Source organism: Blennius ocellaris, assembly GCF_963422515.1.
Source record: "Blennius ocellaris genome assembly, chromosome: 12".
NCBI lineage: Eukaryota > Metazoa > Chordata > Actinopteri > Blenniiformes > Blenniidae > Blennius > Blennius ocellaris.
Window position 1 is genome coordinate 17,975,936 of NC_137661.1, and position 27,632 is coordinate 18,003,567.

The 27,632-nt window shown below is 42.0% G+C and overlaps 1 protein-coding gene across 9 annotated transcripts; it reads left to right on the forward strand.

The window, feature by feature from the left end:
• Positions 1 to 3,128: 3,128 nt before the first annotated feature.
• On the forward strand, positions 3,129 to 27,158 carry tcf3b (transcription factor 3b). 9 transcript variants are annotated; one of them, XM_080506246.1, is made up of 21 exons: positions 3,129 to 3,446; positions 6,619 to 6,715; positions 8,594 to 8,666; positions 13,829 to 13,902; positions 14,545 to 14,617; positions 15,266 to 15,306; positions 15,539 to 15,671; positions 16,561 to 16,607; positions 20,582 to 20,681; positions 20,794 to 20,894; positions 21,166 to 21,289; positions 21,465 to 21,523; positions 22,124 to 22,199; positions 22,613 to 22,674; positions 22,866 to 23,063; positions 23,656 to 23,767; positions 24,054 to 24,201; positions 24,443 to 24,496; positions 25,460 to 25,698; positions 25,806 to 25,957; positions 26,518 to 27,158. In XM_080506246.1, exons 2-20 carry the CDS (start codon positions 6,641 to 6,643, stop codon positions 25,949 to 25,951), a joined length of 1,935 nt encoding a protein of 644 aa, XP_080362372.1. In that variant the 5' UTR covers positions 3,129 to 3,446; positions 6,619 to 6,640; the 3' UTR covers positions 25,952 to 25,957; positions 26,518 to 27,158. The 9 variants fall into 9 exon arrangements, with proteins under 9 accessions (XP_080362372.1, XP_080362373.1, XP_080362374.1 ...); XM_080506247.1 differs by having other exon boundaries at positions 25,463 to 25,698; XM_080506248.1 differs by having other exon boundaries at positions 23,659 to 23,767.
• The last annotated feature ends 474 nt before the right edge of the window (positions 27,159 to 27,632 follow it).

The window sequence follows — 27,632 nt, forward strand, 5'->3', positions numbered from 1 at the left end:
CCTCAGTTTATATGTTTTTTTTATTCTTTTTCTACCGCCCCCTCCCTCTCTTCAGCCTGGCTGCCCTTGTACATGCTCTCCATGTCAGACCCAGCTGTTACTACAAACTACTTGGAGGGCTTACAAGCCTCATTGCTAATACTGACAACAGCACTATTCTTACTCAAGGCCTAACGTCTACTGGAAAAAAGTGAGAAAGGGAGATTTTTTTTTTCTGACTCCACTTGAAATTCATTTCCCCAAACAGATGTTTCCATCTGTTCAAATCTAATCTTTTGATTAATACATTCTTCAATGAACAGATTCCAAATAGGTGTTTGACAAATAACTCAAGATGTCCTTTCTTTAATAGCTGTGATTTTTTTTCTTCCCCCCCCCCCCCCGCTCTCTGCCGTTATCTTCTAATTTTCTTGTGTCTGTGTTAGTGCGAGTACCTGTGCGTATGTGTGACCAAATGTGAATGTGTGCCTGCTATGTTTGTGAAGGTATTTATGGCCCATATGTGTGTTTGTTCCGAGCTGTAACCCCATTACATTCCTAAGACGGTCCATGAGACTAATTAATGTTCTGTGCCCAGGCTTTTCTTTTACCCAGGGGACACCCGATGGATTATTTACCTATATGTCCTATTGACAGCAAATCCCCCATTCCACTGGTAACCTCTCTGTACACAGTCAACATGAGGCTTTGGCCTGAATAATAACACAACAAAGTTATGCAAAATTAGCATTTTCCATGTCTTTTTTGTTGTTGTTGTTGTTATAACTCACACCAAAAGAATGGGCATTCTGCCCACACAGTGATTCAACTGTTTGAGTCACTGTATCCTTTATAGTAGCTCATAGTGGAAAACGTTTGCTGGATAAATCTCTATGGACTATCTGTGGACTTTTAAAAGATTTTGTGTTTTGTGTTTCTGAAATAATTCTTGTGTGTGTATGCATATAATGGTAACATGGTAACTACATTGTAGAGAGAAAACAAAGAAAGGTCATCTTAAGTTTCTTCTTCTTTGATGAGGCTTGCCCTCAGGTTAAAAACAACAGCTGTCCAACACCTACATACACTTTTGAAAAGAGAGGTTATTGTGTGTTTTCAGACAAGCATGATCGCAGAAGGATGCTGTGAGCATGCTGAATAAAGGCAGGAAACACATCAGACTTCCATATGTAACCGAGTCACACAAACTTCTTGCCTTTGTGTAGCTTTATGATAATAAGGGTCACGGAAATGTAGTTGTTTTTACAACATCTGTTTGTTCGAGTGCCTTATAAAAGCGGGGTATTATTGTTTCTTCCATTTGAACATTACTTATAAATTTGTCTTGATTACTAAGCATGCCCTTCTTGTTTGAACTGCTTTCTCTGAACTATTTCTCTCCCCCCCTTCTCTGTGATCTATACTCTGCTCTCCCTCCTCTCCTCTCTGCTCTGGAGCAGGCAGTTACTAGGGCTGTGTTGGTTTTATGTTTGCCAACTCGTTAAGAAAAGCACAAATTATATCATTTAGGATGAAAACAGCTGACAAACCCGATGTTATGTTTTCATTATTTTAAACGCAATCAATACTCATGTTAGTACAAATTTTAACAACACTTTGACAACATTTTTAACAACAATTTGAAAAACAACAAGCATTTTTTTGAAAGGAAAATATTTTTTGCAAACAATTACAATAAGGCACTATGAGGAAGTGGTTACCAAGTCCATCAAACAGTGGAACTATTATTATCCCCTACGCAAGTCTTCAGCTTGAGAGACATCGCGGTTGAGTTTGCATGTTATCACTGTGTATGCACGTCTCGTTTTCTCTCTCTGTGGGAAATCAGTTGTAAAACATGTGTTTGAGGTTACTGGCAAATTGCTGGTACAAGTGAGTGAGTGTGGTTGTCACTCTGTCTGTGTTGCCCTGTGTGTTGACCTGTCCAGGACGCTCTGTGCCTCCACCCGGATTGGCTTCAGCATCCAGTGGAGCACAGATCGACAAAATAGTTAAGAAATTAATAGATAATTAACTATTGTACAGATTTACTATTTCCAGTACGTCTAGTAAGATTTATTTCAATATATTCTGTACTTTTGGACCACTGGTAAAAAAAATGTGTCTCTTAACAGGTTTGGAGCGGTTTGATCTATTCAGGAGATATCCTGGATATAAAATAAATTTAAAAAAAAGGTGATGGCGAAGTAGCTGTCAGGTAGAAGAAGAAGAAGAAGAAGAAGAAGAGGAAGAAGAAGAAGAAGAAGAAGAATTTAATATGTAGGTGGTTTGCAGCATTTTGCAAATATTTCAGGCAATCGGTTACCAACAAATATTACAAATTATTTCTAATTGAAATGTTTACAGTGCAGGTATAGGGCTATGAGCCGCACACAATATTTATTTTGATGTAAATCAAGCTTGGAGATTTCAACATCGAACAACAAGCACTCATTCTAAATTTGATGTGAAAATAGTTCCTTCAGTAACAGATTGGTAAGGTCGAGTTGCAGTCGCCTCAACAATTCTACTAATATAATCCGAGTTAATTCTACATTATACAATACTCTTTTGAAACGAGAACGTGATTTGATAGATGTGCACTCGCTATTTGTTGTGTTAAAATAAAGCTGAAGTTCAAAATGTTGTTTTTTGAAAACAAACTGAGAGCGTGCACGCCAACCTAAGTATTAAAATGATGTCAGCGGGCATGTTGGAGCCCCCCTCAGCCAGCCTCCCTGAGCACACAGGGAAAGTGAGCGTCAAGAAGAAGGCGGGCATAAACAGGATATTTCGGCTTCATGGGTCCACTTCGCTGTCAATCAAATGTACACGTTTTCCCATTGGTCAGGCTCTTTCGCATTTATCGTGCCATCTCGTCAAGCTGCTGCTGTGTAATCGCAGGTAACTTTCTTACGATAGCCTTCCGCTGGACGACCTAGTGCTCACAGGGCTCCTGCATTTTGAAGATTTCAGACACGGTACGCGAAACAGGGCGTCGGAATTGGGCGTTTTGGTAGTTCCTGCCGTCGCGCGACGTTACGGCCGCGTTTTCCACCCGCTGGAAACCCCTCAGTCCCTCAAAGGCGTTTGAAATCGGACACCGCTGGCGTTGAGGCCCTCACTTTTTTTTTGTGCGGAGGGATACGTTGTTGCGTCTGACAATGTGGACGGAGGTGGTGAAGATGTCTACGAGAAGAATGAAATCATCTCAGTTGTAACAACAAAAAAGGAAGACGTGAGATTAGTTGCTATTAGACATTTGTTTGCACACGGACTTGTTACGTTGTACCAAACACGTGGGCGCTGTGTGAAAAGCAGCTTCCCGGGACAAAAGGAAGACAGCTCCCGTGCTCCAATGCGTTTCATGCACTGAGGTCGAAATTCTCTTGAAGTTTTATGTTTTTCCCCTTGCGAGTCTCCGCTTTTCTTTTTCCCGTTGGATATCACACACTCGGAGAGGAGAGGTAAAAACACACCATTGCTCTCTGCGTTTCGGGGCAACTTGCATTTACTCGACGGGCTTTCATTGACGCCTTATTTTGACGCCTGCGATTGTCGAAAAGTTTTCGGGAATGTGTGGTTAAAGCGGGGGGATGTAAGTTTTTTTTTTTCTTTTTTTTTTTTTTGTCTGGGTTTGAGGTGGCGAGCCAAGTGTGCGGTTGGTCTCCGCATCGACCACCGACCGGAGGAAAATACCCCTTTGTTCTGCACATTTATTATTAAAAAAAAAAAAAAAAAAAGGAAAAAAAAGCGGGGTTTTGACGGGAGATGTGAGCGCTGCCTGCCTCTTCCAGCCTCGTTTTGTTTTTCACCGTGTGTTTTAGCCGCTAGCTGCTCCGCCTGCGAGTGGAAACATTAAGAATCTTTTACGTTGTGTAACGCTCGCGAGCGTTTTAGCTCAACTTTATGCTATGGACCTGCGTGTGCGCGTGTGTCGGGGTGTTTTCCACCGGGGACCCCCAAACAAACTTTCCATAAAAACCCCCCTTTGGTGGCCCTTTAAAAAAAAAAAAAAAAAAAAAACAACCAAAAAAAAACCATTCCTTTATGGAAGTGTCTAGCTACTAGCTCGACTTTTATTTTATTGCAACGTTTGGCAGGAAAGTGCTCCCACCCCCACCCGTCCCCTCCACTCAACTCCCCCTTAATGCACGACTTATACCCCGATAATAAGTAAGCAGAAAGAGGCCGGGGCTCCTTGCATGAAGTTTTGGAGCCCTTCTCTTTTATTCTCCAGGGCCAGGCCCGCTGCACTTGTTTTACACGGGGGGGTGTAGGAGGAGGAGGTGGTGGTGGTGGTGGTGGAGGAGAAACACAAAGTGCAGAGTGTGTGTGGATTTTTGTTGATGGGGAGTTCAAACTAAGTCGTGAATGATGGGAGTTTATCGGTGGTAGTTGGATATCAAGGTTTGTGGCCTAGTGGAGCGGATCAGATCGTGCACATCCTGTGGTGCACATACGTGTTTACTGGCATATCTTTTTGTGTGCGTGTGTGTGCGCGTGTGTGTGAGTCGTTACAACAAAAGTGCCTTGCTTTTGGGGGAGAAAAAAAGAAAGAAAGAAGTGGTGCGAGCTCAGTGCATTTGTGGCAGATTTAGTTGGGGTACTGTTTGAATCAACAGTTGAAAATGTATTTCACGCTCAGTATGGCAGCCCTCACTGAATAGTCCTGAGAATAACACGTCTTTGTGTATTTACTATTTCCTTTTACAATGCTTATTTTGGCCGTGGACGACATACACACAGAGGACTGTTCATTTTTTCCTTTTCTTTTCTTTTCTTTTCTTTTTAAATTGTAGTTTTCGAACTTGGGCAAACCCTCGGGTATCTTCAGATAACACACTTCCTCGAGGAATAAAGTAAAACTTAGTGGAGCTCGTTGTTGTGCTCCCAAGCATAAACATCCAACTTTAGGATATGCTTGTCCTCATGATTTTATTATAAACCTTAACTTTTGGGTGCATGTTTCAGTCGGAGTTTTTTGTTCAGTTATTAAAAGTGTCGTCTGAATTTTGGAGGATGTCTTGCCTTCTCTGCCTTGCGAGGGGTGACAAAGACCCCTAATCTGCTTGCCTCAAATATTGATCCAGCAGTAGCTGAAGATGCCATTTTGTTACATTAAGCCCCTCCATGTGCTCTACCCCATTAAAGTCGGTAGTTAAACGACATGTGGGAATGTTGTTCCCTATCAAAGTTGTTTTAGAAAGTTGCAGATAACAATGGTAGCCACACTTCTGGGGCTTGTTTACATGTGGCACAGTCATGTGTATGCTCACTTCTATTCTCACTGTCCCAAGGTGAAATCAGTTCCACTTCCCAGAGTTTACTAAACACGGATGGCAATGTTTGCTTCCTTTTGAGGCAACTAGTGTCACATTCTCGTAGCTTGAAGGGGGTTATGTTACTTGTGTGTGTTTCTTTTATTTGGATTTAAACATTTATTTTCATTACTCATTGCCAGAATTCCAAATGTTCAGAGTAGCATTTGTTTAAATCTTGCAACCTGCATGTTCCCCAAGACATTTATTTTATGTACATTTCTATATATAATATAGGTTGTTGTTTTTTTTTTTGCTTGCATGATTTCTGCAAGTAATGGGGTTCCAAAATGGGCTGCAAAAGCACACCACCTGTTGGTGTCCAAGTGCCTCCATTCTTCCACTTGCTCCCCTCACCACTAGTTCCCCTGTGAGGCTTGCAGAACCACCGCTCAGCATCAGAGAGTGGCCTCGGGCTCGTGTTGGAATGCAAAAACGCTGGGTAAATCCAGTGTTCATGCTCACTGTGTCATTTGACAAGGTTCTTTCTGAGTTGACATATGGTAATTTGGTAATGACGTGTTTGCATACAGTCATTAGCTCTGCCTTTCACCCCTATTTCCTTGGGCTAACAATAGTCCCAATTATGTCTGTAATTGTAAATGTATTACACTCTCTTTTATGTAGCAATGATCGACATATGGTTGTGTTACTTGCCAGGGTTGCGTAAAATTAAAGACTTTTTTTTTTTTTTTTTAAGTCATTACTTGGTTGTGATTTGACTAAAGGCAGAACATTCTTCATTTCATGACAGTCTCCTCAGCCGCCTGGATAGGAAGACATAGTGTGCAGGAAAATGTCATTTATAACAAACTTGACCAGAGTTTATATGGTGTATTGGGTAGTATTCAGTATCCTTCCTTTCCCTCCTCTTGGGTTAATATTTCAGAGTGCCAGTCATTTGAGCTGTTTGGGTTTTTTATTTTTTTATTTTATTGTTTTGGCTTGGGCTCGTGTTTTTAACGTCTCCAATCCACGTTTGTTTATGTCCTGCATATAAATTTGTATGATCAGTAGAATTTCTAAATAAAATAAATAATTTGTTGCATTCAAATTGGAAAAAAATACACTCACTTTAGGGGGGAATAAAACAGTACACAGGTATTTGTTTTCTTCTATTTTAGGAGAAACAATGCATTTAACATCTCATGGGTTCAGGTAGGGGTCTAGCAAGGAGAGTAGCGTAACTCATTCATTGTCGTCATCATCATCCCTGTTTTTGTACAATAATTTTTTTTTTTTTAAAGATTAATATGTTAGCATCTCTTTGTGCTTGCTAGTGCCATTAAAATTGTGTATCTGCAAATTTCTCTCATAGGGTTTATTAGAGACTGAAGGGTATGAGCGAACAGCAGCAAAGAATGGCTGCAGTGGGAACTGACAAGGAACTCAGCGACCTCCTGGATTTCAGTGCGGTAAGAGAGTGGGAGAGCAGTCTGGGTGGTACTTGTAGGTGGGTGACACTGGGAGGCAGAACGTGTGCTGCGGGTGTGGGGATGGGCACAGGAAAGCTGGAGATAGCCGTGGGGTATGGAGATGGAGAAGGAAAAAAAAACACACTTGGGTGGGAAGTTTGTACCCTTTAAAATTAAGTAGTTTTTCATAAGTGAGGTCCAGATATTTCAAATTGCATGGAATGGTAGAGTTGATTGCATGAATGTATGGCTAGTAAAAAAAAAAAAAACTTGGACAGCAGGGTGATGATTTTTTTTTTCTTTAATGTTATTATCAAAGACGTATTTAAAATAATGCAGGCAGCAAAGAAGTAGAGCCTAAAATGTAGATCACAAAAATAGGCCCTTTAAAGAAAAGAAAAAAAGGTTTCCATTGTAAAATATAAATAGAGTCGACTGCAGAAAACTGGCAAAAAAACAAATCTGTTTGTCTCTTTATAGTCTCCTATGGAAAGTATTGTCAGATATCTTCTGAGCAGAGTAGACGGCTTCTGCGTTTGTTTTTGTCATATTTTACGTTTTCGCTAAGATGTGCTTGGAGCTATCCTCTAGACATTATCTACAAAGAGGATAGAGATATTTGGTTCAGCTTTTATTTACTTCTGTTTCACTTTGTTGTAAAGCCTTTCTCTGCTTTATGCTGACATAAACATCTCACAGCCCCAGTGGAGAAGTGTGACTCCCCCCCCCCCCCCCCCACCCCCCTCCCATCCCCTCTAAAAAACAAACCACACAGTTTTTCTAAAACTAAAATATAACAATTTTTTATAAATATTGCATGGGGGGGCACGGCAAAAATGGCTTATCCAAAATTTGACTCGTAATGAATGTTTGACAGCAAACATAATGTCTCGTGAGACTTATTCTGCCAAATTAATTCATATAATCGGAGTGTTTGACATTTGGTGTTGTGCAACACCGGAGGAAAACGGGAACAGTTTTAGGGTGTAATTTTTAAAATACTTTACTGTGCGATAACATTGTCGGTAGATCGCCTCTACATACATAGCCGCTTTGTTATCGTTGTCACAATCTCTGCCACAGCGCATGTAAAGGAAACCTTAGCCCATGAAAGAAAAATACTCCCGTGTTGTGGAAAGGGGGGATTTGTGGGAGGTTCTCATTAGACAGTTGGGTTCGCGTTCGAATAGCTCAGACTGATCAGCTGCCAATTTGTATCAGCAGATGTTCTGTTTAAATATGACATTGATAATCAGGTGAGAAACTGTTGAGCGCTGTACAAACACAGTGCCGCCTCCTCGTTTTATTTGCTGGCTGGTCATAGAAAGCTCTGGTGATTGGATGTGGGATAAAGCCAAACTAAACCATCTTTCACAATTTGAGCAGTGAAATGTAACGCTGGCATCTAAATCGGTTATTTCACTGCTTCATCTGTCAAAAAAAAACAAAAACATTTTTTTTGTGTCAGGTTGCATCATTGTGTCCCAATTACAGCCACATAGCAGATATTTCGACCACATGCACACACCGCAACCTTGTGGTGAAGCTCAAAGTGGTCTGGTGACATAAATGTTTTCCAAGCTCAAGTGTTAAAATACATCTGGTCTGAAATGTTGTTTAATCCACTAGTAGTGTTTGCTCTAGATAACTAATTAAATATTTTAGAGAATTGCCAAAAATGTTCATAATGTTCATTTTATTTTCACTGTAATGCTGGAATAATCAGTCGGTTTCAAATTTTTGAAACTGAAATGCCTGTAAGGAAAAAACCCCATACACACAAAACTGAACGACACGTGTTGTCAGTGGATTAGGATGTGTGAAGTGTGCCACCATTTGACTTGTTAGTTATGGTATCTTCCCACTTTTGTCTTGTAGATGTTCGCACCTCCAGTAGCCAACGGGAAAAACAGGACAATGACACTTGCCAGCACTCAGTTCAGTGGATCAGGTAAGACTTCACACCTGTTAGATTGTTTTTGTCTTTCTCAGTAAAGTTCGCAATACTTTTCAGCAAATACTGCTGCAAAGTGCATGGTTGCAATGTAATATTACATTTTCTGTTGTTGTTTACAGTCACGACGGGTGAATGAACAGAAAAATAACCCTTTTTGTTTTTTTAGATTACCACACGGGATACATTAAAGGGCAACTCGCAAACATAAAACACATTTTCCTAGTTCACATTTTGTGGTTTCTGATGTCACGTAGATGGTTTCACTTTTATTTGTCCAGGTTTTAAGATTGAGTGCTACATATATTTGTACAAAAGAGACAAATAAATGTTGTTGTGTTTCACAAAATTATTTCTTTTTGAAATACTCTACACCTTATGTTTTATGCAACAGTGCTATGGCAGGCCTGGAAATCTATAGATTCACTTTATTAGCTTTTAGTGAGACGGCAGAAAATCAAGCAAGTTGAATGAACAAGTAATAAAGTATGTTGCATCATCCTATGTGCCATCCATGGGTTTTTAAAGTGTAAAATTGTGGCGCTTAAGCCCGTCGAGCACCTGAAGGTTTTGAGTGAGCTTTTCTCTCTTCCTGAAGGTTATTAGTAAGTCGTGTTACTTTCGTTCCTCTGTCACCCTGCCAACCTGCCGTGTGAAATCGAGTCACACTCCCCAGAGTTCCCCAGAGTGAGAACTTGGCCACTGAGGAACAAAGGCAAAGAAGGGGGCTTATGGACTTGAAACGACTCCCCCACCCTGAAGTGTAAAACACTCCTCCCCCAACACGGCACAGGGCTCTTACCCCTACTGATCTGCAGGAAATGGCTCGAGTCTGAGACAATGTCCCTCACCCGTAGCTCACAGCCTCTTAAACTGGCCCAGCATGCAGTGAGTGGCCAGAGTGGGAGAGGGAGTGCTTGTTGAATAGAGGGATCAGCCTGTGGAAAGCAGGATTCTGTTTGTTTCTGTTACAGCAGGCAATTACTAAGCAGTGAGGAGTTAATTCCTCCCCCCCTCCTCGTGTCCTAAAGTGTGGCCCTCGGCCATTGACACCCATTTTAATGTGATACTTAAATCTGCCACCTTTAACTTTAGGAAATATGCAGGTATCATCTTGTGGCTCTGCAAAACCAAAAATGCCCACGAGCAAATTGTTAGATGAAGAGTTTCGTGTTGATCCGTCCCGAGTTTAAAAATGCACGATGCATTTAATGCAAACAGATTATATTGGAAAAATTGTTGTATTTTTTTTTTTGTGTGTGTCTAAATTCACATGAAAGAGACTTCCATGCTTTGGCTTCACCGACAGTTCCTTGCTTATTGTGTGTCTATGTCAAAGATGATGTGAACCAAGCTCTCTTCTTTTTTTTTCTTTTCTTTTTTCTTTTTTTAAAAGACTGCTTTAAAAACTGCTTGCTTACAATGATCTATGGCCACAGAGCAAGAAACCGATTTATTATAGAAATAATGACCATTAAAGAACAATGGCCATCTGTGACGTCACTTAGGCGACTTGTATATTCAGGGACCCAGCAGCGCGGGAACGGTAGCGAGCAGCCCAGTGGCCCACCAGACCACCTCTATTCATCAACACAAAAGTGCTCAGAGGGGTGCTAATTGCATTAGGCGTCCTTCTCTCTCCCTCTCTCTCTCTCTCTCTCTCTCCCTGTGTGTGTGTGTGCGCGTGTGCGCTACAGTTGAGGGGAGAGGATTGGCAATAAGTGTGGGGATGTTTGAGGAGTTGGGGAGGCAGAGTGTGACGGTGTGTGTGTGTGGTGGGAGCTGGCCGAGCCCACAAGGCTTGAGGCAGGCGTCCCCTCTGTCACCTCTGCAGCTGCTGGCAACGTCTCCATCCCCCGTCAAACACACAAACACACGGGACACGACGGGCTCATTTCCCTTAGATCACAACAAACGGCACTGTAAATTTACACTCGCGGTTCCCCGTAGATGGACAAACTCGCCACCGTGTCCTCAACTTTTACGCCCTCGGCTTTCCACTCGCGCGCGGCTGCCGTGCCGCTCGCATTTGGTTCGCACGTCGCTTAATGGTAGCGGGGAACGTCGGAGTCCTCTCAAACTCTCAAAAGGCAAGAGGCGTCTTTCTTCAGCTAAATTAGAAGTTTTCAGAGCTTGCAGCCGCGAGAAGGCTTTGTGGCTCAGAAAATAAATATTTTTCTGGGCTCTGGTTGTGAGTATTTGTCTTGCCATGCGAGTACATTCACACTGGCAATGCCAAAATCTGGATCGATCCAGAGAACCTGTTGCTTTCATGCCAATTCCGTGACTTAATTCTTTTTATGTTTGGGCAAATAAGTGGAGGAACCGCTTTAAAAAAAAGAAAAAAGAAAAATTGTAGATATTGTTTGCTTGTAGGACTGGCAAGATTAACCGTCTCATAATGAGATTAAACTGAACTATTCAATGGTAATGGAGTAATGTTTATACTCAAATTGGCACTCTTCATTGTCTGAAAAATATTTTAAATATTACATTTTGAGAGAACTACATTGATCAGTGCAATACCCTGATGTTGCCTTCATATCAACCTGAGCGGCCCTATGAGAACAGAACGGCTTTAACCACAAGTTTGTGATTTAAATCACTATCATAAAATGTAATAAATACTACATTTTTTTTATTAATAACTACATAATGCAGTAGGACTTATTTAAAACTGCTTATGCATTGTGCCTCCAGCTGAACAATATAAACACCCAGCACAAAACTGCAAGCTGACAAACTACTTAAGAAGGTGTGTTCACAGTGCTGCACAAGTATCACATTGACTGCCATGACAGACGGCTGCAGCGACAGTGGATACCTGCAATATGAGAGCTTTGAGGCTCTGTTGTTTTTGTTGTAGGTGTTGTACAACAAGGCAGCCTGAGACACTAAACAGTGAAATTAAGAACAAGATTAAATCAATATTGGCTTTGTGTTTTTGTGCCTTGCTTTTAATTTAGACTGCTGAAGTGTTCAGCGGGACAATACGAGGTCACTCGCAAAATCCGGGTTTACAAGCTGAAATTTAATTTGTCTGGACAAAAAAAAATGTTTATGTAGGAGTGCATTACTGACCTATTTTAGATGTCTTGTTATGTACTTTTGCAGTGTAAACTTTTATTTGATGCTTAAAAAAGGAAGAGAAAAAAAAAAAGCACACCCATCCTTTAGATATTGGTGTTCTAGTTTAATTTCCCAGTTTTATGTAGAATGCGTTTTATTTCCTCCCAACTTGAACAAGATCTTTTAATATATCGTTTCCTCCCCACTGTCAGTAATATTCTGCACATTTTTTGAGGATTAATTTTTATGTGATATTAGTCAAAAAGATTAACAACAATAGGAAGGTGTCTCTTCTGGCGTCGTTGGGCTCTCCGAGGCGACAGTGTCACCTCAGCAGCCCTCCACCTTGTTTTAATTGCCTTCGAGTTAATTACTCCAGCAAGTGTGAAACAATGTTGTCAGACTTCTCCTGCACAGCAATGCTTTTTCTCTATCCTCCGCACCCCCGTTGGCCAAATGGAGGCTTCTTGGGCGGTTGAGTGTTGTATTGGAAATAGCTGTGAAGATGAAGTTACTCTCTTAACTCTCGCTGGCTTCACAGGACTGTTCAGCGCAGGATATTGTTGAAAGCCACATTGTGAGGATTTTTTATTTTTTAGTTGGTTACCTACTAGATTTTTCAGTATTTACTACTTGTAAAAACACTTGTGAACTCCCGAGTAATTTTGGATGAGGCGAGGCAATGTGTTTTGATGTGGAATAAAGGAGGTGTTGGAATTAAAATATGTTGCAGCTCAAAGCAAACAGGCGCGGTGTTGATATCTCCTCTAAACTGGATTTTTATCTCAATGATTTGGTATCCCTCCCCCTGGCACCGGGCTTTGGCTAAAATGTCTCCATACAAAGTCTGTCATCTTTATTTAGCAATGAACTCATCACCAGTGTCCTGTGCCATCGGACATGGTCGATGCCGGTGCGTCGCTTTATTAGAGCCGCTGCCTTTCAACGGTGCAGATCTGACAGTGAGCAAGGCTGATCTTCTGAGGTCCCCTCTCCTCACTGCTCGCCTGATTCTCCATGCCACTGGCATCAGCTCCATAGATCACGGCTGTCGCAGCGTGTGTAGGTGCTTGCACCGCTCTGTTACTCTCATCACTCATTCTCACTCGTCAGCCAGGCTGCTGATCTCACCCAGACCTCTCTCTCTCTCTCTCTCTCTCTCTCTCTCTCTCTCTCTCCCTCCCTCCTTCTATCTCACTCCCTCTTACCTCCACCCCCCATCTCTCTCTCTCTCTCTCGTGTCCCCTTGCTTTCTCCTTCCACCCTCGCGCTCTTACTTTCCTCACACACATTTTTTTAATTAGGCAAAAATCAAAGACAGAATATGAATATTCATAAGGAAACCGCATTAATATGCACAATTATGCAAATCAGCATGCAATTAAGCCTTGTGTCTCCAGAGAGCCTGGATAGCATTAGTGCATAAGACAGGGAGAAGGGGATGATGGGGGTATTTTGGAGTTTTCTGCTCCACCAGTCTTTGGCTGTGTTTTCTTTGTGCTGCACATTGGTTCTTCTTTTTTTTCTCCCTCATCCTAAAACACAGTGGATACATTTTTTGGCTGTACACATTTTGTTGTGTTAGCATGTGTTGGATTGCCTTTGCAAAATTCAAATGTGGTTTTGATGACATTTTAACCTCTCAGAGCACATTAGGATTTGAATAGTTAATTTTCCGCTATTTGGTGACCATAATGAACACTAATGACAACACAGAGCGTTTCTTGCACGCTTTTAACCGGAATTGGTTTACCATTGCAGTCAATCTTGATGCAACAAAAGCAATCTCTCATCAATAGTGTTGCTTGCGCCTGCTTTGTGGTATTCCAATTCTTGACCAGTAAAAAAACTGTTATTTTCCCTTGACTTGCAATATCATGATTTCTTTGATAAGAATAATCATCAGGGATGTTCTTTACACCAGCAGTGCCACAACAAAAAACAATTTCTCATTAGAGGTTTGCCACTATTCTTTGAATCTTTTTTTTTTTTTTAATTATCATTTCAGATGTTTCTCAGACATGTTTTTCTTTCCGTACGGTCAATCTTACTGAGATCATTTTCTCTCCTTTTTTTTTTTTTTTTTACAGCAATAGATGAGCGCAGTGGCTCAGGGTCTTGGGGTTCTGCAGAACAGAACAGTCCCTCTTTCAGCCAAGGACGGGTAAGATCTGAACACACACACTCTTGAACCCTTTAGTTGCACATGGTTTTACGTTTGCAGATCTAAGCAGTAACACCAGATGCCATGATATCTCCACACACACACACACGTATTCGGTTAATCACTCTGCTATAGATGAAAACACAAACATGCACACACACCCTCTCCCCCAGTCACCACAACAGCGTCGTACTTTTTTCCTTGCATGTGCCATATTTGATTAGAAGTGGTGGTTTTACTTTCTACCTAATAACCTTGGCCCAGGATCCTGCATTGGCAAGCTCTCTGGTAGCCCAGAACCTCTGTTGAAGCCCATCGGTAATTGCAGCTTCACATCCGCCATAACTGTCTTGGCACAACTCTGTATATACAAGGAACAGGGGGTGAAATAGAGGCAGCAAGCTTTGATTACCACAAGTTGATAATTAAGAAAGTCGGTTTGAATCCCCCGAGCTGATGCTGATTTGTTTGGCATGGATCCTGTTAGACAGAGAAGTGGAGGGAGGGTAACCACCAAGCCACACAGTAGTGCTAACAAGACTTAAAGAGTGGCTCTCATTTAGGTGTGCACGTCTTTATGATTACCACGTTAGCATATGTGCGTTTGCTGCTTGGTATGTATGTGACATTTTTTTCATGCAGAACTACGGTGAAGGATCTCACTATAATGAGCATGAGGGCTTGTCTTCCCCGTTCATCAGTTCAGGGATTGCTGGTAAGTCTTTGCATTTCTTTCAGTATTTTAGTACTTTTAGTACTAGTACTGCATTATTTATTTATTTATTTATTTATTTTACTCTTTTACCCAGATGTTATCAGTAAATGAACATGTCTGTGCCAGAAGAATATGGCTTTATCGCTCTGTAGTTTAAAAACATTTATGTTTATAATGGCTTATGGCACTATTTTTGATACTTTGTTTTGACCACAGAATTGTTTTCTAGATGGAGAAATGTGTGTGTGTGTGTGTGTGTGTGTGTGTGTGTGTGTGTGTGTGTGTGTGTGTGTGTGTGTGTGTGTGTGTGTGTGTGTGTGTGTGTGTGTGTGTGTGTGTGTGTGTGTGTGTGTGTGTGTGTGTGTGTGTGTGTGTGTGTGTGTGTGTGTGTGTGTGTGTGTGTGTGTGTTCATCCGTTGAGTGTTGAGGATGTTAAGGCACTGAAGCATAAACCTTCCCTTGGGTTTTGTCTGGCGGGCGGCTTTATGCAGCTGAGCGTACTGAAAAAAAGGGGCGGGCATCTCTGGACTTTATGTACTTGTGCAAACGTACTTTTCATTTGTAATAGCACACATCATTGCATCTTGAAATCTGTTCACATTACGCATGGTGACCAGCGTTGAAGTAACCGTTCCCTTCACTTTACAGGTAAAAATGAGAGGCCACCATACCCTCCATTTGCAGGCCAGGTATGTGGCTCATTTTTTTTTTTGTATCTTAACTGCAAAGTTGCACATTACTTGGTTTTATGTCTCTCGCATTCATAAGTGTAAAGGAAGCTCTGGTCTCACTTCTCTTTTCACATTCAACCTTTTGAATTAACAGTGGTTTTGGTTTCTTAGAGAACTCGTTTGAGCTCTCCTTTCTCGCACCCCCTGTACGTATTATTAGTAAAACCTTTTCTCCACTGTCCTCTCCCAGCCCGGTTTTCTTCCTGGTGACATAGCTATGCCCAGCCCGGATGCTATGTCCCCCTCTGGTCTGAAGTCTGGCTCTCAGTTTTATCCGTCATACCCGAACAATCCGAGGAGAAGGCCGCCTGAAGGAGGCATAGGTAAAAGGGGCAGGGTCGGGGACAAGTTGGTCTTTGAGTTGGTGTTTTCCTTGAATTGATCTACTTAACTAGGACTACAATTACCATATAGCTCCCAATAGACGTGCAGCGCGCAAGTATCGGTGTGAGCGTCTGCTAAAACATTATGTAAAACGCAGTGATTACTTGTGCCATTGCTGATGGGGAAAGTAGTTCTGCAAACTGCGCACTTGCACATATCCAGATTTGCTGGGGCAGTGTTGGACAGGGCGACTGCTTCCCCAGCCGTGGCACAAGCCCAGCCAGGGGGAGCAGTGTTACGATTTTTATTTTAATTTTAATTTAAAAACATTTAAATTGAGTGTCATTTCTGCATTTTTGGACCCACTGCAAAATAGCATATTTTAACAAGTAGTGATGTTTATTTTTTTCTTGGTGTGCTCCACATCTTTGAATAAGGGGGGTGCTATTCTCGTCGGCGGTGCTCTTCTATTGGGAACTATATGGTACTAATTCTTAATAAGTAAATATTATTCAAATTAATCTAATATTTGTAAAAGCTATAGTATGTCAGAAATAATTAACATGACTTTGAGAAGCCAAAAGCTGGTTTTCAGTTGTTAACATATTAGTCCAAAATCCAGCGAATTTATGTTAGTATTAAGTTTGTTTACACCATTTAAAAAAACAACCCTATATGCAGAATAGGGCACCATCTGAATCACACACAGTGGCCTCCTTTTTTTTCTGCTGTATATTTTGCGTACTGCAGGTGAATTTAGGACAATGAAACTGCACCTGAACTGACATAACATTTGCAAATGTGTCCTTGCACCGACGTTATTTATGTTTTTGTCTCTCTTTCACATGTGTTTTTTTTTTTTGCTGTGTCTCTGTTGCCTCTATGTAGACACCCAGCCAAAGAAGATTCGGAAACCCCCTGGCCTGCCATCCTCGGTGAGAGCTTATTTCTGCTCATGTTCACAGCTTACAGCCAGTTCTCTCCCCCCGTCTCTCTTTTTTTATCTCTCTCACTTTATATTTGTCTCACTCTTTGTCTCTTAATTTGTTTATTTCTCTCTCACACTCTTTCTCTCTCATTCCATCTCTCACTGTCTGTCTCTCTCTCTCTCTCTCTCTCTGTGCCTCGTATATATATACTCACTGCTGCCTGCCCTCCTCTGCTTGAGCAGTTCTGTGACAGACGGGGCTAAAGACCCTCTGCTCAGTCAGACTCAGCGATCTGACAGTGAAGCAACTCGGGTCCCAATAAACATCATCACTGTGGTTGTCTCTACAGTCAAGTGGTTTCAAGTGGTGTGTGGGTTTGATTGTCCTGTAGACAAGTAGTTTTATGGGATTTTTGAGGTACTTTGTCGAGTTAACGTTCCTTCTTCAATGGCCCGCTGTGAATTACATTGTTGTGGGAGAACACAGACTGATGGTCCACAATTCAAAGATCCTAATGCATGAATGATCTAGTTCCATACACTTGTGCTGTTAAGATTGAAGTTGATACAAGGTTAGAAAATGCATTTGTTTAAGTTTCTCTTCTGTGATTAACAATAATAGTTTTAGTCCCTCGGCATACTTTTTAAGAACTCTGTTGCCTATGATGTTTAAAATGGAATTAGAAATATTTTTTAATTGGATTTCAATTTGTTCAGAAGACTTGCTATCGCCGACTATGATGGATCTTCAGCACGTCATATAGTTTTTAAATATCTCATAATGGTTTTGATTTATTGTGTCAAGTGTCACAGTTTGTCAGAGGGCCCAGCGATCCAAACAGCTGATGCAGCCGAAGTATGAGGACGATGACACCATAACATAGCTGAAAATACTACTCACCGTTACTTGTTTCAATATAAGCGCATGTCCATTGCTGTTGGTTTATAGTGACTTCAGTTTGTCACATCATATCCAAGTGTTACTCTTGTTTACTGTAAACACTTTCAGTGCCCCTCGACGGGTCTTTAAAGTCCACCACGTAGTATTTTGAGTACAATGCAAGTCCCTGATTTCATATTTGAAATTCCTTAACCCTCTTTGTGGAGAGGTGGTTCAGTGCTTTCTGAGGTGCCCAGCGGGATCCGAGGTGGCCTGTGTTAGCGTTGCTGTTAATATCCAGTGTTCATGCTTCAGCTGCCATTGGATCATCAACGTGAAATATTGTCATTGCACAAACATTTTCTGTAACCCTGTCCTTACACTACTGTAGCTCTCAGATGACAGGAGTGACCTAAAAGATAAACAGAGTACGGGACCTCTGTATCTCACCACTTGTGGCATCCACGTTTGACCACGATGGCCTCAACCAGGCCACCAAAAACAGATAGGACGCGTCCGATCAAAACAAGATTTTCTGTGACCCGTCTTTGATTCATAATTTAATATTTTTACTGTTGGTTATACAAATCTTGATAGAGGAAAAAAAGCATAGTAGTGGGTTGACTTGTGCCTGTTTTGGTGGGGTTTATTTCAGTGCATTTAATTCGAGGGATTTATATAGCTGACTGGGTCTAAATCACAAGCAAGGATGTGTAATCTGGCAGGAAATTAAGTGAGGCGTTAACAGCGTTGCGCAGGATCTCTTACTCTGAGATATAGCTACAGCAAGCAGGCTGCATTGATCAGATGTGTGACTTAATAATCAGTATTGGGACAGATCAGAGTTCATCCTCGGGAATACTACTCCGAGCGTAGTTTTGATTCCGTGTTTGAGAAGGAGATAAGGCAGTCATAATTTAATCACACTGCTGCCGTCCTCCACCTGTGGGTGCTGTCGTGTTGAAGTGGCTGCTGAAACCTCTGCTTGCAAACACACTTTGCGATGGTGACTACATCGCGGAGATAAAGTGTGAACACTGTCTGGCCGAGGCCCCCTCTTTCTCACTGTCTGAACCTCAGTCATTGCCCGCAGTGTGAGCGATGGCTGTGTGGTTTTAGTGCGACTGATGAGTTGTCTGTGTGTATGTGTGTGTGTGTGTGTGTTTGTGTGTGTGTGTGTGTGTGAACCCCCCTCCCCCACCTCACCCAGCCTTCCGCCTATGCTTCACCACATGATGGCCTGGGTGGGCCTCCCCCTGTGAGTGACCCAGTTGTGAGGCGCAGCGCTTGCGAGGCCTCTTAGCCCCGTGTCTGAGCCCAGATTAATGACTGCCGATGATGATCCTGTGGTCTTTCCTCCCTCCCACACGCCTCTTTTCCACTTCTCTCCGCCACTTCATCAACATACTCTTTTATTTTTGCTTTATGTACTTTTGCCACTCCGTCCACTTCATGCTGCTCTAAATCGGTTCAATAATGGCTGCACTTGTAAACATAATTTTCACATTTTTGTCTAAATGATAAGCTGCCTGACGTCCATGTCCCGTCATTGCTGGTGTATAAGATCCTTGCTCTAACCCCCGTGAACCTTCACCTCCACTCATCTGCAAAAAAAAATATGCAGGAGCTTCTCTAATGCCCCCTAGTTGTCCACCAAACAAACCGAAACCTTCTTTGGTTGAATGAGGCACTTTTTGAGGTTAGTTTGATGGTAATCGTCATCTACACCCCCACCCCTTGCCACAACCCATGTTTTTCTAATGTAGAGACCTTTACACGGTCATAACCTGAATTACATTAAACCCCTATTAGTTGAGGATTTTACTCTAGAAATCCCTTTCTTCCTGAGAATACAATTATCCAGCAGCACTAGTCATTGTGTAGTTCTGTGTTCCCATCTAGAGCAGCAGGATTCACTCAACATTGTTCCCCGTGAAAGAACAACTCAAAGCCTATTGTTAAATGAAGCCATCTCCATCATGTTTTCCCCTGAATTAACCGTGATCATTTTAAATCCCCTGTTTCCTTCACACTCCCCTGGCCATATCAAGCTTTGTTTAAGTCATTTAGATTACCTTCTCTTGTCCCCCCCAACACCCCTTATCTCTACCCATTTCATAAATCATCAGGGCCTTCATTTTTTTCCCCTCAATTCTCCCCCTTTGCCCCTTTACCACCCCCTACCCACTGCAATCTCTTTCTCTCTCCCTCTCTTTTTCTCTCTTTCCCTCTTGCTGACTGGATCCCAGCCCCCATCTCTCTCTCTCCCTCTCTTCGCTCCCTCTCCTCAGCCCAGCTGCCTGTGGAGTTGGATGTGGTCCAGGAACAGGCAGATGGCTCTGTAATTAGAAGTGCATCTCTCCATTCCCTTTCCACTTCTCCCTGTTAAATCAAATTACAGAAAAAATCCCTTCTCTGGATTAGCATTCTTTGCAGCATAGCCTCCATTCTCTTTCTCTCTTCCTCTATCTGCCTTGCACTACAGAGGAGGAGAGGAAAAGGAGGACTGAGTGGCAGCTGATGGTGTCTGGAAACCAGGGGCTTCTTGTGTCTGTCTTCAGCTTGTGTATTCGTAGGCCCGGCAATCAGTTTTGTTGTTGAAGGCACCAATGAAAAACGCCTAGATTCATCAGAGCCGCTCATTTTCCCGTGTTCTCTCCTGTGTTGTTGCCATATAGAATGTGATACTGCTAGTTTGAGGACATTGCTGTTGGATTGTGCACGTATGGGTGTGTTGGCTCACTGAATGCATGGTATGCGTGCGAGCTGATACTGAGAGTGTAATAGGGAGGGGCTGCAGGCCAGGCAGTACGATGTCACTGGGGTCCTAGAAGCTAGAGGAAGTGCTCACTGTGCACTGGGATTCGAGCCGTCGCTGTGCCCAGCATGCCATGGCCACTGTGCTCTCCTCTACAGGCTAGGAGCCGGCCTTCCTTCACTGCCAGCAGACTCCCTCTTGCCATCTTGTGGCCACTTTAAGCTAGTGTTTTGAAATGGTTTTCCGTGGCAAGATTGAGGTTCAGTTTCACATTGATTTTGCTGCTCAAGATTTCTGGGGGTTGCATACGTGCAAGCTGTAACGTTTGTCCTCGTTTATCTAGGTATATGCATCCACATCTGGTGAGGAGTATGCCAGGGACAACGCAGGATACCCTGGTGCGAAGCCTGGAGCAGTGTACCCCGGCACTTTCTACCTGCAAGGTAACCTTTCGACAAAATATCACTTGAATCAATTTGATCTGCAAGCCTATTTTTTTTCTTTTTCTTTGTGAAGCTCTTCTTATATTTTGAAATGTGATTTCACTCTCCTCAGAAGACCCCTGGTCATCTTCTGGCTACTCTGCAATGCTGGGCAATTCTCCTCACATCGGACAGCCAGGCTCCTTCTCTGCAATTAATCCCCAGGACAGGATGGTGCGTAGAAGTGGCCTTAATTCTCTCCTGAAAGTAGACACTCTGTCAATGTTTGATCAGTTTATATTTTATTTCTCTTGAATTTGTGGCAAACTTCAGGGTATTCTATTCAAATTGCATTTGACTGAGAAAAGGGGGGGGTGCATTATTTTAAACTGTAAAGGATGAGGAATTGAGCTTTAAACTGTCTTTACAAATACATTGTTCACATCGAGTGATTGTCTGTGAGCGGTCTTTGTGCCTTATGAAGCTACTTGTATCCTTCCCCCAGAAGCGTCACCCCCTGCCTCTGTCCCCACAGAACTATCCACTGCATGGTAGTGAAGTCAACGGCTTCCACACGGCCCCCACCACCTACAACCACACGCCCACCATCAACGGTGAAAACATCATGGGTAAAAAAAAAAAAACACTGTTGGAATTAGCTTATTCACCAACACATCTCAGTCGCTTCTGTCTCATATTCAACTCTTGTGGTCATGTCATCTTTTTTTTTTTTTCTTCTTCTTTCTAAACTCGGGAAGAAATTAACAGGTCATCTGACTCGCATTATTTATTTTGTCTCCGCAGCCAACCGAGGCACCACAGCTGGCAGTTCGGGAGATGAAATTGGGAAGGCTCTTGCCTCAGTGAGTTCTCTTCTGTTGGTTGTTTTGTTTTGTTTAAATTAGTGCTGGGCAATGAAACACTTGCAGTAATTTTCCCAAGAGTTTTATTTATTTATTTATTTATTTTAAATTTCCCTTGATAAAGTGAAGATGTACTGTGAAGACAGGGGGGAAAAAATAGTGTAGATTCTACTAAGAATTCAGAAAGTGACAAAGCTCTGCTTTCTGTAAAAAAAAAAAATTGGGGGAGGGGGTGCGGTCTCATCCAAAACTGACTGAACGATATGGTTCAACAACATAATGGAGACTTCACGATGCAAACATGCAGACTTCTTTTTTATTTTTGCATTTGTGCTATAACTTTTCAATTTCGCTGCAGATTTATTGCAGATAAGTAAACATTTCAATGCTTGAATCTGACTCGTTTATACAATTCATTTGTATTAATCATTAACAATATTTAGACATTTCCAGCCGTTTTAAATCATGCTGATTGGCCCAATAATGATGAGCTTTATGACGATAACTGGACTCGTCTGCAGCTTATGAACCATTCCTCTGCATTTGGATATCATTTCATGTACAGGGTTTTAGTGTTTTAACCATTTTTCCCTCCTCCAGATTTACCCATCGGACCACAACAGTAATAATTTCTCCTCCGCTCCATCTACTCCTGGATCCCCGCAGACTATAGCAGGTACAATCTGATATTCATACTATCATAATGTTATTGATTCATGAAATGTCACAGATTATAATTTGTATTTTGAGGTGTGTTAAAAAACTAAGCAGTTATATTTTTAAACTATGTTTATGTGATTTTATCATTTGAGTCCCCCCCCCCCCTTGGATTTAATCTGCAGTGCTAAAACAAACGAGGTTAATCCGTCAGTATTGTTCATACAGTAAAAATAGATTTTCATTTTGAAACCATTTTACCCTCCTAAGTTTGTTCGAAGTTTGTATTTGCCAAATGAAGGTGTTGATTAAACAGAATGGGCTGCACATTTAATATTCTTGTATACTAAATTGTTTGCCATGTCTGCAGCTCCATCTTGAGTAAAGGTAAGAATTAACACTAAACACGGCTTCTACCACTTCTCTCTGCAGGGGCTCAATCTCAGTGGCAAAGACCAACCACACCCAGTTATGAAGGGCAACCACATGCACTGGCAAGTGAACATATTTTCTCCTCAATCATCATTTGCCCATATTACCATTGTCTTCTTACTTTTGGATACCATTGTTCAATCTATTGGTTTACTGTGTAATAAAGACCAAAAAAATTGTGTTGAAATTATTTTAAAAATGAAAAATACCTGGGAGTCTCATTAATATCTGATTTCCTCTTTTTTTTTTGTAGCAGAGTAAAATGGAAGACCGTTTGGAAGAGGCAATCCATGTGCTTCGTAACCACGCCGTGGGCCAGGGTCCTGGCTTGGAGGGCGCCCACGCTGACATGCACAGCTTGCTGTCCTCAGTACACAACGGGGGCCTCGGAGGCCTCTCTCCAGCTTTTCCCAATGCTAGCCTTGCCCTCAGCAACAGACATCCTGCTATGGTATGTCACCTACTCTGATCATCTCGTTGCATTTTGTATGCCTGATCGATACTTGAGTTCTTGATTGTGTTGTCGTCTTCACACACCAAGAAATGAAAAGGTACATGTACGCTCAAACAATTTTTTTATGGAGTTTTGTGGTTTTGGTGTCTTAATTAGGGTTTTAATCGGTCGCGTCTGATAAATCTGAGCTGTAATGTAGAGTAAATGAATCATTATTTAACGGGGCAACATGGGATTGCATTACAAAAATGTAGTTTTGAGACCTAATTGGCAAGGGAAAAAAACGGAAATGCTAAAAAATGTATAGTGAGAATTTGGAAATCCACAAGAAACAGGATTTTCAACTATGAATCATTGGTGCCATCTACTGACCAACAAACAAATTGCAATAAAGTAGGATCACAACTCAAGTCAAACTGACCATAGTAAAACATAGGCTAATAAATTATACAGTGTTAATTATTTTATAAACCTTGAAATATTTTTTGGTCCTTTCAAAATACTATGTTGTTGTGTTAACATGTGTTAACAGCAGCGTATGTTCTGTTTGAGTCGGTGGTGTTGTGCTAACTTGATTGTGCTTCATTAGCAGGGAGGGAAACATGAGGAGCCCACAGGCCTTCCTCCCAGCAGCACTCTTCTGCACGGCCATCACGCGTCCGGCCCCACACCAGCAGTTGGTCAACCAGAGGGCTTCACCAGTAAGTTATGTTGATACATGACTTTTTGATTGGATTACAATTTTTTTTCTTTTTCTTTTTGTCTTCATTGACTATATGAAAATGTGTGGCTCAAGGGCTGGAACACTAAATAATCGGTGCCAACATACAATATTGGTTTTGCATACATTTTACTTTACATTAATGCATATCTAGTTTAAAGAGTAAGTAGATTTCCGTGTCAGGATCTATGTTGATGTGTCGTCTTAAAAGTCAAAATATTTTGTGTCTTTAAATGGAGCATTCACAGACGTACGTTTGTCCCAAGGTCTTCCAGGTGGTTTGGCTCGGTCCACACACTCCTCCAGCAGCTCAGACATCAAAAGAGAAGACAAGGAGGACGATGAAAATTCCTCTATTGCAGACAAGTCTGATGACGAAAAGAAGGACTCCAAAGCAGCGCGCAGTCGAACAAGGTCAGGCTGTTATTCATTTGTATTTGTGTGTTATTCTGTCAAAGGTGGAGACTGTTGCCTCACTAATCGTGAGGATGTATAAAAGAATGAGTTTGATCCCGGAAATCTCCACCTGTTGGTCACTCTGAAAAGTCTGTGTTCATTGTCATGTCTTCTGCCCCGTGTTTCCCACGGAGCACGCAGGCTGTTAGGTGTTTAACAATGTCAAACCCCCCCCATCCCCTTCATGTCACGTTTTCAGAAAGGAGGCGTTGACCCTCCAGATGCTCTCTAGCCTTTCAGACCAGAAAGATGAGTAAGTTTCTCCAAAAGAAGAATCAGTTTCTAGTCCTCTGTGGGCTCTTGCCCCACACAAGTCCCAGCTTCTTATATAAATGGAGCTGCTGTTTAATATTCAGACCCTTGATTGGCAAAGTCATTGCTCTGTTATGACACTGAGAATTTAATGTCAATTTTACTCTTTTTGTGCACTTCCAAGGTGAAAAGCTTGGAAATCTGAACTTGAGCTTGATCTCAATCTAAACGCAAACAATGGGATGATGATTTCTATACTTCGTTTAGGTAGTAAACGACACAATGCAAAAATCTGAATTATATTAATTTTGTCATTCTTAAATGTACATTATAGATTCTTTTTTAACGACAAGTTGAAACGGGAATGTTTTTAACCTTGCACCTGCAGCCTTCCTCAGAGCGTCATCTGGCGTGTGATGACGTGTTCTGATCTGTCAGGCCGTCCGGCGGTCTATGGAGCATGGTGTCGCCCCCCCCCCCCCCCTCATGGTGGTCCACTTCCTGATCTCAATGGCCTCCTTTAGCCACCGTTTGTGTCCTTCAGAAGTTCTGACCCTTCCCTGCTTCAACTTGTCATTAAAGAAGAATGTATAATATAAGCACAATGCAGAGTTTAGGTAAAAGATGAAGCAGAAGTTTAACATGCTTCCCTTCTTCATAACAAAACTTTCTATTACACTTCACAGTAAACAGTGTACACACAACGGAAATTGCCACTCAAAGTGAAATTATGTGGGCTAAGCACATTTTTACCAAACGTGATAAGTTGGTTGCAGCTTCTTGAATATTTTTTTTTTCACATTTTCCTTCACTTTGATATTCCCCTCGCACATCTCATCAATGGAGAGTGTATCTGGCGTCAAGTGTGGGTTTGATGTTAAACACGGATTTAAAGCCATGATATTTGGTGGTCGGTGGGAGATCTCTCTGCCTCCAGGCTTATCGTCTCATCTCCGTTTCAAAGTAGTCAGGATAATGAAGACGACGAGGACCTTCCCCCCGAGGTGAAGATGGAGCGGGAGAGGGAGCGGCGAGTGGCCAACAACGCCCGTGAGCGCCTCCGAGTGCGGGACATCAACGAGGCGTTTAAGGAGCTGGGGAGGATGTGCCAGCTGCACCTCAGCCATGACAAACCTCAGACCAAACTTCTCATCCTTCACCAGGCGGTCAATGTCATCCTTAATTTAGAACAACAAGTCAGAGGTCAGTCGCTGTGGGACAGAGAATGTGTTCGTCGGCCTCTTTTTGAATACCGCCGTAATGCTTTTGCCGAGAAGGTCTGCTCATGCCTGATCTTTGTTTTTTGTCAGAGCGCAACCTCAACCCCAAAGCGGCATGTTTAAAACGCCGCGAGGAAGAGAAGGTTTCTGGGGTGGTGGGTGATGCTCCCATGCAGCTCTCAGGAGGCCATCCTAGCATGGGCGGAGATGGCCACAATCCAGTTGGCCACATGTAACACCAGGTAGGCCTCAGAACTGATGTTCAACATTTGTTTCATTTCAAAGGCAAGGGAGTGACAACAAAGGTTAAAATGACAGCTGCCAATATGGTTGCTGACGAGATATGGCACATAAATACACTAACTTGGTGAGATTAGGGAATAGTTCTGGATCTGATCAGGGACCTTTTCATTTATAACAACCGCTCCTCACAAAGTAAATAGAAAGAAGCTGATTAAACGGTGAGTAATAAAAAGATCTACTGTTGATGGGTAAACTATTCCATTCGGCGGGAGCCATTAACATGAAGGCTTGTTTGCCTTTGTTGTTTGTTTTTCCCAAAATGTGGAATTTCGTGAGAGAGCTGAGGATTGAGCAATAGTCGTAATAGGTACCAGATTTTAGCTCAAGCAGTGATAATTGAAGTCTGTACATTTAAAAAAATAAGGGTGAAGCGGCTGAGATTTCTGTGTGTGAAGGAGGCCATTTCTTTTTTCGATGCATTTTAATGCTGTTATTTAGCTTTATGATATTTAAAAGCTCTTCTTCTCAATGTCTCTGCCCCCTCCCCCTTTTTTTTCAGACCCGGAGGTTTTTTTGCCTGGCTGTCAGAGGATGTGGCCTTAACCAATTTCTTCCACCCATTATTCTCAGTGTGTGTGTAAATGTGGACATGTCTGTGTATTGTCCGTTCAAGTTTCAAGATGCACATTCACACAATCGTACACACATGCATACTGCCAAAACTGACACAGCCTGTTTGTCGCACTCCCAACCATGACTACAAGCTCAAATGTGAAGAACTTTTTTTTTTTTTTTAAGTTTTTGCTTTGTTTTATACATGTAAAATTCTTTTTTCTTTTTTTTTTATTATTATTATTTCTTTCTGGTTTCCACATGATGATATGCCGGAGTACTTTTTGTCCTGCCACAAATTGGGACTTCACACACTGCCGAGAAGTACTCTGGCTAAAAAGGAAAAAAAAGGAGACCTAAACAAACACAAATTAAATCGAGGATTTGTGCCTAATTGTTACATGTTTTCTATTTGACATTTAAGCAAATTGCTTTACATGTGAGGAACATTTATTGTGAGGGATGGCTTATGTGGATAAGCAGTTATTTGTTAATGTCGTCATTCCCAGCGTGATGGTACAGTCTTACATATGTTATGTAACCAAGCCCATAGTTGAAGATGAATTGTCAGAATGCAGCGACTTTTCCTTGTCCTTGAAGACAGTGGTGGAGGAGGGGAGGGGGGGAGGGGGGAGGGAGGCTGAAAAGACATAAGTCAAAAAGACACGGCAATTCAAACGCAGCTTACCTGCAAGACGGGAACTCTGACCCCAGAGGAGTCTCTGACTGGAGCCCCGTCTCATCCCTCAGAGCACCTGGAGACTTGGAATCAAAGACTTCTTCCTTGAAGGTTATGAATAATCCAAGCAGTAGAATCTGTCAACTACAAAACTGTTCTTCCTGTTTGTTGACCATGAATTCTAGTATTACTCCAGTAGACCTTTTGTTTTAGATCCAGGTTCTTGTACCGCTTTTTGTACCGAGGCGTACACTGACGAGACAAAGCACAGTTGTACAATTTTAAGCTGGACGTTAAGTGTTGACCTGTTTTGCGTTCTGGTCCCTGAAAGTCTTGTACAAAAAGCCATTTGAATCTCTTGCTTAAGCGATCGGCACCGCTTT